Source organism: Panthera tigris, chromosome E2, assembly GCF_018350195.1.
Source record: "Panthera tigris isolate Pti1 chromosome E2, P.tigris_Pti1_mat1.1, whole genome shotgun sequence".
Taxonomy (NCBI): Eukaryota; Metazoa; Chordata; class Mammalia; order Carnivora; family Felidae; genus Panthera; species Panthera tigris.
The window spans coordinates 13,643,859-13,653,752 of record NC_056674.1 but is presented as its reverse complement, the minus strand read 5'-3'; the positions used below and the strand labels follow the sequence as shown (position 1 = coordinate 13,653,752).

The following is a 9,894-nucleotide window of genomic DNA, read 5'->3' as shown; positions in this document are numbered from 1 at the left end:
TTCCCGTCTGCAAAATGGGGCTTTCTCCACACCTGGGAGCTATGAATGGGCCATCCACGAAAAGGGCAGTATCCCTCAGCTCTTTGCACAGCAAGCGGCTGAAACTCAGCTCAGACTGCTTTAAGCATCAAAAGGCAAGGAAGCTGAAGCAGAACTGGACTCAGGGGCCGAAATGAAATGAAGGCTCTGGTCTCTCAGCCTCCTGGCCCTCCTTTTCTGTTGGCTTCATTCTGTGCAGGCTTCTGGAGAAGCGTGGTCCCAGGAACTCAGGTACCCCAGAGGTCCTCCTCCCTGGGGATCCCTCACAGGGTGGCCCTGGGTGAGAGGCAGCCCCATGGGAATCACACAGCCAGAGACCCAGAGAGCTACAGCTTTGAGGCACTGGCCCCCTGGCCCCCACCAAACAGGCGCTGCTGAGGGCACAAAGTGCTCCCTAACAGGGTCTGATAGATCACCAAGTAATAGCATGACAGGCAATTTACAGCTTAGTTTTCTCACTCCTGTTTAATGCCATTCTGGATCTTCCTAGAACACTTTCCCATTTGGCGTTCTCTGGAGTCTCACAGGGCAGAATTTCAAGCTCAATCAAGACTTTGATGCTTCCCCTTCTTGGTTACTGGGGACGAAAATGACACCAGCTCCAAGGGGCAATTGTGGGAACCGGGTGAGCTAGTTCAAGCATGTGAAACATGTGGCTGAGGGCCCGCCAGACATATAATTTTCACTGTAAACCCCGAAATGTCAGCACCCCATAGAATCTGGCGACCATGTGGCCCAGCTGTGGGAGAGTTACTCCTTGTGGGATGCACTCATGTTCTTGGCTCCCACCAAATATGGGGGTGGGGGACACAGCAGTCAAATGGCTGCTAAAACCTCCCTTCCCCCTATTTCCATACACCTGACCGACGGGCCCCAGCTGCTTCTGCTTACAGATGGGGAACTGTGGCCTGGAGCGTGCTGGGGTCTCTTGGGCTCGTCTGAATGGTGAAGGGCTCTGGGGCTGGACTCTGAGTAGAAGCCCCCTGCTCCATCATTAGCTAGCTGATGACATCTGGCAGCTAACTGGCTTCTGAGCTGGTTTCTTCTTGTAAGGCAAGGATGCCAAGACCCACGAGGCCCTCCCACTGTGCATGTTCCCTCCCTGACCCATCTCCTCCCTCCCCGGTCCCTACTTGCCCTGCTCCAGCACACCAGCGCCACCCTGAACCTGATCCTCCCTCTTCCACAGGCCTCCTCCTGGGCTTCCCTCGGAAGTCTCCCATACTCCATCAAGATGTCCCTGACTGATGTATTAAATTTGGCCTCTCCCAACCCCTCTTCCTGCTTTTTCCACAGCATTTACCACCATCTGACAGACACTGATTTTCTTTGCCTATCACCCCAGTGCTCCTTGAACCTGGGGGTCATTCACTGCTGAGTCTCCAGTACCTAGCAGGGTCTGCACAGAGCGGGTACCCGACAGGTATCTGTCAGGCTGGCGGGATGGGATGGGTTTTGAGTTTGGAAATGCCTTCAAGGGGAGGGGAGGGTGGGTCTGTGCCCCCAGGCCCGCAAGCTCATCCGGGCACACAGGGATGGAGAGGTGAGGCCAGGCTGCTGGTTTATTTTCCATGGAGGTAGTGGGTGGCGGCGGGAGGGGCGCCCTGCCCCGGCTTGCCTCAGCTCTTGGAGTAACGTCTCTGCAGCGATTCCCGGTAGAAGCGGAAGACGTGTTGCGAGGCAGCCTGGGCCGCGGCCAGGCACTGCTGGAGCTGGAGGTGGAGAGACCTGTTGGTGCCGGGGCCACCCTGCTCCCGGCCCTGACCCCATCTGGTTCCCAGAGATCCCAGACCTCTTGCCTCCCCCGCGGGGAGGCAGGTGGTGAGGGAAGGATTTCAAGGGCCTCTCTTCCCCACTTCACAGGCTCTCTCTCAGAGGGGAAGAGAGTTAAAGAGAAGGTGTGGGCTTCAGGGGGCAGATTAGTGCAGCTCCAGGACTGTGGACCACGGGATCAGGCATCCTGATTGCTGGAAGAGGCCTCAGCCTGGAGCTCGAGAATTTCTGAGCCACAGGCCCTGTGACACCAAATCATGTAGAAAGCTGTGGAATCTAGGACCACAGATCTTGACCACATGTTCCTCGGTTCATGGGAGGTCCAGGTTGGCTGTGCTCTCAGAGACCAGAGCCCTGGAACTCTGGGTGTGTACGGTCTGAGCAGGAAGGTGAAGGGCTTTCAATGCCTCACCTCCCCATCTCAACCAGGGCTCTCTTCTCTTTTCCACTCATTACTGGAGCTTCCTTCAAAATTCCCACAAGGGGTTCCGGGCCTACAAGGTTTGACAATTCCTTCTACGTAACAAAGGGGATGCAAGGAAGGATCTGGCCTTCACCCCATCTCCACCCTGGTACCTCAGCATCCGAGTAGAGCCCCTTGGTGGTGGACATCAACAGCTTCCGTTCCACACTGTCGAGGGCAAAGGTCAGGATGGCCCGGGCCTCCTAGAGACGAGGGGTAGGACACCTGGACTCTCCCCCCAGGCACAGTCTCAGTTGGTGCCAAATAGGGCACCTGCCCTTCCCATAGCCACCACTCCCCAAGTGTATCAAGTGTAGGTGTCCTGTCTAGGCACCGTCCCCGCTTCCCTGGGCAGGGCTCTTGGCCTTTCCTTCTGTAGAATCGCTTCCCACACCCCGATTCTACCCACATGGTTCCAACAGGGGCCTCCAAGCACAGTACTCCTGTCTGTAGGGGCAGCCACATGCCCCCCAGTCATTACCCAGTACCTCCTGGCCCCCTGCCTCCCTCTCCAGCTCTGTGCCACGAGGGCTGGAAGCCGACACACTATTTCCCAGACTCCCCTGCCCGTCAGGTGTCCCTGGTAGTCTTGGGGGAGGCCGAAGGAGGGAGAGCCGCATCCTGTCCTCGCTCCGATAGAAGTGGATGCGGTGGCTATGGCAGTGCCCACAGTAGCTGTGGAGGCTCTGGGGACATCGGCTGCCAGGGCAAAGCCAGGATGCCTTGTGTGCACCCAAAACCAACTGTGACAGTGTCTCCTTACAGGCTTTTAGTCCCTGGGTATCGCCCTCCTTCCTGTTTGCTCCCTTGGCTCTTCCAACATTGTCCTAACCAGCTTCCTGCAGTACATTCCCTGATACAACCCCAAGTGGCTTCTGCTTTCCTGACACAATGCGACCATCATAGTACTAGGCAGGTAACTCGGAATATCCAGAGCCCTGGGCACTGTGAATCTGAGCCAGTGAAGAAAAGCACAGACCTTTAAGGGCTGGTCACAGCCTCAGGCAAGATGCTGGCCAGAGAATGAAACCAATACGCATAGGACAGCAGGGACTGAGAAGCAAACTCAAGGAAATCCTTAGGGTGTCTGAGACCCTGGCTCTAGCGGACCTATGTCTGGAGTTTGGCACTGAAGGTAGATATGGGTCCCGGCTGGCATTCTAGCACTTGCCCTGATGCACAGACCAGAGCTTGCCACTGGGACTGACGTGCTAGGAGCCAAGCGTGTGGGGGAAGCGAGGCCTAGAGGAGTATCCGCTCACAGCCTTTCACCACCCTGGCCTTCACACCTACCTTTTCCTGCTTGGCCGTGGGGTCCAGCACGAGGGTCCCCTCAGCGTCCAGAGCACAGGTGACCCCACAGAAGAGGGCCCGCATGGGCACACCTGCATCCACCAATGCCATGCAGGCAGCGTTCAGGCAACAGGCCAGGAGCTGGGTGCCACGGGCAGAGGTTAAGAAGCATTTCCACTGTAGGGGCGGCCAGCAGAGTGTGCCTGCATTCCACCTACCCTGCCAGGGCTTGTGGCCAACTGCACAGGCTCATCACAGGAAGGCAGTATGGCACAGTGGTTCTAAGTGGTTTTGGGATCAGGTAGCCCTGGGCTCCAGACCGGTCTTTGCCACCTCTCAGCTATGTGACCTTGAACAAGTGACTTACTCTCTCAGCCTCAATCAGGGGTCGGAATGGTACTCAACAGAGTTGTACTAAAGCACGTGCCAAGCGCCTTCAGGGAAACTGAGGACAAGGAGGGGAGAAACCTTCCACAGTCACATGGGGAGTGGCAGGGTCAGGCCCAGAGCCTGGGATCTGGAGGCAGCCACCACCAGGTGACAGACTGGCAAGGTGACAGAGGGAGAAGGGAGGCATGCCTGGGCCTGGAGCCAGACGACCAGCCCTGCCTCAAGTTTCCTCTAGTCTCTGTCTCCAGCCCCACACAGTGGGGAAGGGTCCAGCTTTAGGATCAGTTAGCCCCAGATCTGCCCCTCCATTATTTCCCCTCTGGGCTTCAGTTTCCCTTCTGTGAGACGGCCTGCCCCCCCCCCCCCCAGTTGCCCATCTCTGGTCCTCAGCCCCAACCTCAGGGATCCTTCTAGGCCGAGCTGCTGACCCAACTGCTCTGCCTGCTCAGGACTCCCCTAGCACTGCTCAAGGTCAGGGTGGAGGTCAATGGCACAGGCTTTGTAGGTAGTCAGGCCTCAGCTTGAGTCCTGCCTCTGCTGCCTTCCAGCTGTGTGACCCTGGGCAAGTGACTTCCCCTCTCTGGGCCTGTTTCGTCACATGAAACATAAGAATACCCATCTGCTGGGGCGCCTGGATGGCTCCGTCGGTTAGGTGACTGACTTCAGCTCAGGTCACGATCTCACAGTTCTTGAGTTTGAACCCCGTGTTGGGCTCTGTGCTGACAGCTCAGAGCCTGGAGCCTGCTTCGGATTCTGTGTCTCCCTCTCTCTCTGCCCCTCTCCTGCTAGCACTCTTTCTCAAAAATAAACATAAAAAAAAAAAAATAGCCATCTACCAGGGCCCCTGGGCTCTAGGAGCAGATGACTTGGGCTCAAATCCTGGCTCTGCAAAATACTAGATAAAAGCTAACCTTGCCATGCCTTAGTTTCCCCATTTGGAACATGGGGATTATAGTGGCACCTATTTCCTGTGCTGAGAATAGTAAGCAAGTTAATATGTGTAAGGCACTCAGAACAGTGCCTGACACATGGTAAGCACTCAAGCTGTGTTTGCTATTCTTCTTCAAGTGGGTGGCTGTTAAGCACTGGGAGGCCTTCTGGTCAACACAGGGCTTGCTCGTGGGCATCAGCAAGGGAGGCAATGGGAGAGATTCTGAAGGACTTCCTGGAGGAGGCAGCCTGGCGGGAAGGATACAGAGCCAGCATCACTGACGACCTGCAGCACCACAGTAATGGAGGTACGGGGGTGCAGCGCTCCCAATACCACTGCTTCACAAGTGTTCCTGATCAGCCGCTCCCGACTCTTCTCAGCGACGCCTGGGGAAATCAGGGGTGGGGTGGGGTGGTCAGGCTCTTCCCTTCCATCTGGCTCACCTTCCTCCACATGCCCCACCCAAGCCCTCTGGGAAGGGCCTGCCGGCTCCGCTAGGGTTGGTGCAGGACCCTACAGGGATGACAGAGGATCCCCAGTGGGAAGGAGGCAAGGCCTGACCCATACCCACTTCATCCCTGCCCCCTCTGGCATCCAGCAACAGAGCCTCTTGGGGGAGGAAAATCCCGGAGTTCCCTCCCATTGAACCCAGACCCAGGGGTGGGGGTGGGGGAGTAAATGGGGGGAAAACAGGTTAGTAGAAAGAAGGGGAGATGGAGCCAGGAAAGACAGACTAAAGTGGAGGCAGAGGGGACCCTGGGGACAGTGGTGAGGAAGAAGGTGGAGATCCCCCTGGGTCCAGTTACCAGGCAGCCCGATCTTCGGCCTCAGAATCACCTCCAGGGTGGCCTTGTTGAAGATCTCTTTGCTGACCTTCACCTCGGCTGGTCCGTATACGCCCGCAAGGACCGATGTGTCCCCTGGGGAGACAGTATGGGTGGCCTCGCCCACATCCCGCCTTCCTCTGGGGTCCCAGTGCGCCACGCTGAGCCGGCTGGCCAGGGTGCCCCACGCCACCCCCAGTCCAGCCCACCAAGTGCTGGCACTGATTCTTCCAGCGTTTGCTTCACTCACTCCTCTGCCTGTGCTTCCTCACCTGTGAACCGACAGGATAACGGCGCCTCCCTCCCTGAGTTCTGAGGACTAAATGACCTAATCCACGTAGAACACTCCCGACACTGCCTGGTGCACACAGAGCGCGCAGCGCAACGGACGTTCGCTGTTGTTAACTTTAATAGGAGGTTCCTCCCGAGAGCTGACCTTCCTCCTTCTTACTGCAGCTGGTCCTCTCAACTCCTTCCAGAGCTTCCCCCAACCTGGCTCTCTTCCCTCAGGCTCGCGTCCCAAACTCTGCAGAAGTCAAGACCCCCGAGAGAGGGACAGATATACCTGGGAGTGATCCCGAGGGGGTAAGAACAGGGGCCAGGGAGGTTAAGACCCAGGAAACAAAAGCCTGGCGTCTAGTCCTGCAACCTTGGCTGACTGTGCTCACTTCTCTGGGTCTCAGTTTTACCATCTGCAAAATGAAGAGACTAGACTACACCAGTGGCTTCCAAACTCTTCTCACCATAGCTCCTGATAAAAAATATATTTTACAGTGTGACCCCAATCTCACGCAAACATGTGTAACCGGAACAAAGGCCTCACAAAACAACTCTTACCGTCACTGCTTTGCTACACTCTGGTGTTTTCCACTCTATTCCAGTTAATTTTATTTATACTTGTAAGATTTTATTTCTTAAAAATGTTTGTTTATTAATTTTGAGGGCAGACAGAGAGAGAGAGAGAGAGAGAGAGACACAGAGAGAGAGAGAATCCCAAGCAGGTTCTGTGCTGTGACTGAGCCTGGACACAGGGCTCTATCTCAGGAACCGTGAGATCATTACCTGGGCCAAAATCAACAGTCGGATGCTTAAACGACTGAGCCATCCAGGAGCCCCCTTAATATTTTGTTTTAAGGAATCTCCACACACCCCCTACCCCCCACCGTAGGGCTCAAACTCAAGACCCTGAGAGCAAGGGTCACATGCTCCACTGACTGAGCCAGCCAGATGCCCCTACTCTATCCCAGTTAAAAAGGACCACTAATGAACACAGCCGTGGTTCTCAACCCTGGCTGCACACTGGAATCACCGGCGACCTAGAAAAGATACTGCCGCCCGGGCCTCTCCCCCAGAGATCCTCTTCAACAGCTGGGGTGGAGTGCAGGCACCAGGAGCCTCAGAGCCCTGCGGGTCATTCCAGGGTGCAGCTGGGCCCGCGGTCTGCAGGGGGAAGAAACAGCGCTGGAGCATAGCTTCAAACAGCCTGCAAACAAGCATCTCCGCAGCTGCTGCAAACGGAGAGGGGCCAGCCTTAGCAGGTGCACGGTGGATTCTGGGCCTCAGGCTCCGGGAGAATCTGTCCTCAAAGGGAAACTTATCTACATAGAACGAGATCCACACTGTGGTCTTCATTCTTGCTGCCTGGGGCCTCCACGAACCTAGGAGTCCCTCCTTCTCACGGACATGGCTCCAGCAATTCTCTGGATCCACACCTGTTTTCAACTCCTTCGGTATTTATCTGATCCCCTTCCAAGCAAAGCTCCCAAAGACCTGTCTCTTCTTGTGCTCTCTTTTTCTTCTCCTCCTTGACCCCTCCACTCCATCCGAACAGCTCTTGACAGTGACAGAAGTCCAGATTGTCCCCCCACAGGTCTGGGAGGACGGATGCAGCTGGTGGGCGGTATGCAGCTGGTGGGCCCTTACATCTCAAACACTTCTCTGGGCCCCAGGTGAGTGCCCTCTCTTGGTTTTCCTCCTCCCTTCCTGGCTGCTCTTCTCAGTGTCTTTTTAAAATTTTTAACTTTTATTCATTTTTGAGAGAGTGTGAGTGGAGGAGGGGCAGAGAGAGAGACACACAGAATCCAACAGGCTCCAGGCTGTGAGCTGCCAGCACAGAGCCCAACACAGAGCCCGACGTGGGGTTCGAACTCACAGACCATGAGATCATGACCTGAGCCGAAGGTGGATGCTTAACTGACTGAGCCACCCAGGTGCCCCTTTTCTCAGTGTCTTTTCCTGGCTCCCCACAAGTTAGAAGACACAGGTTTTAATCCTGTAACCTCTCTTTTCCACCTACATTTATTTTCTTGATTTCATCCCATCAGTAGCTTGAAATACCATCTATAGCCAGAGGGTTCCTAATTGTATGTCCAGATTGCGTCTCTCTTCTGAATTCCAGACTTGTATGTCCTTCTGCCCAGTCCCTATTGTCCCTGTGATGTCTACCGGACACTGCAAACTTAATGTCCCAAACTGAACTAGTCTTCTCCCAGCACAGCTGATTTTGGGAAAAAACCTTAGTGTTATCCCTCTCTCTCTCATACCCCAACACCGAACCATCTGCAAATTTTGTCAGTTTTACCCAGAATCTCATCACTTCCACTCCCACTCTGGTCTGAGCCACCACCATCGCCCCCACTCCCCTGTACCTCAAAAGTCAACACTGCAGCCAGAGAGATTCTGTTAAAATACATTCAGATCATGTCACTCCTCTGAGCAAAACTTGGGAGCAATGGCCCCCAGGTCATTCACTAAGCCTCAAATGACAGGCAGTCCCCCTTACCTCTCTCCAGCCTCCTCACTGCTCCAGCCACATTGTCTCCTAACTACTCTTCAAACACACCAGTCAAGTCCTTGCCTCAGGGTCTTTGCCCCTGCTGTTCCCCACACTTGGTATGCTTTTCCTCCTGATATCTTCAGGGTTTGCTCCCTTACCTTTAGGTCTTTATTCAGATGTTACCATCTCATCAAGGCCTTTCCTAACCATCCTATTTAAGATTGCACCCCTGGCTGGCACACCCTATTCCCCTTCTCTGTATTTTTCTCCGTAGTATTTTCCTTAGCTAACCTTTTGTCTGTCTCCCTGACTAGAAAGTAAACTGTTAGGTCAGATATTTAAAATACTTTTTATCGACATATTCCCAGTGCCTAGAACAGTACTTAGCGCAAATACATATGTGTCCAATGAAGGAATGAATTAAAACAGGTTTTGTACCTGGGTAGAAAGTAATGCTTCTAGTGAGGAGACTGAAGCATTTACAGGGATGATCCTTAGGCCTATCTCCAGAGGAATATTTACCTGGGTAAGGGAGCGGAGTCCAGTTTGAGATGCATTTGGATAGGGGAAGGGGACATTTACCTAATAGGTAAGACCTGCCCCAAACTTAAGCGATATTTACTCCTATAGAGAGATGCGTGTCCCAAAGAGATATTTATCCCAGTGGTGGGGAGGAAAGGGGACATCACTCTCAATCTGAAAAGTACTCAGGTAAAAGACATGCCACGGTCCAGAGAGTAATAAGCCGGTAGTGGTCATCTGCCAGTTTAGAGGTATTCACACATATGGGCAGGTTTGCCTTAGCCTAGGATGTAGGGACCCAGGGTGTGTGGGGTGGAGGTGGGAGACGAATCTAGTCAAGGGAGATATTTATTTTGGTGAGGAGCTTTTCTCTATTCTGGAGTATTTGGTCTTACGAGGAAGTCTGCTCCTCTCTCATGTGAGTATTTACCAGAGTGGCGATGTCGTTTCCCTTCTAGTCGGGAAAGAGAGATTATTCTGGCATACCCGGTAGTATCCACCCGGGTAAGAAGAAACGCACCAGTCCAGGAGGGACATTCACCAGCTGGTGTCCAGGAGAAGTGGCACTCCTTTGCATGGTACCCTGTAACCTCCTAAAACAAATACAACGTAGCGAACGTGGCCGGGGCAGTATTTACCTAGGTTAAGTTCTTACCTTGCAGGAAAGAGGCAGAGCCGTCCGGCCGGGACAACAGGTTCTGCTCACAGGCAAAGTGCCGGAGACTGCAGCCTGGACCTCGAGGACTGGACTCTGCTCCAGACTCAGTACGCATCTTGGCGTCAGGCTGCATCATCCCCTCCATCACCCCAGATCCCACGTGCAACTGGGACGCTCACTTCCGCGCAAAAGCGCGCGCTTGCGTACAGGCTGCGTATCCAGTGC

General features: G+C 54.4%; 1 protein-coding gene across 1 annotated transcript; it reads right to left on the bottom strand.

The window, feature by feature from the left end:
- Nucleotides 1–1,587: 1,587 nt before the first annotated feature.
- On the bottom strand, nt 1,588–9,820 carry EXOSC5 (exosome component 5). Its single transcript, XM_007086584.3, has 6 exons — nt 9,667–9,820; nt 5,696–5,809; nt 5,154–5,275; nt 3,569–3,709; nt 2,389–2,478; nt 1,588–1,751 (listed from the first exon to the last, which is right to left on the bottom strand). Exons 1-6 carry the CDS (start codon nt 9,812–9,814, stop codon nt 1,659–1,661), a joined length of 708 nt encoding a protein of 235 aa, XP_007086646.1. The 5' UTR covers nt 9,815–9,820; the 3' UTR covers nt 1,588–1,658.
- Nucleotides 9,821–9,894: the final 74 nt, after the last annotated feature.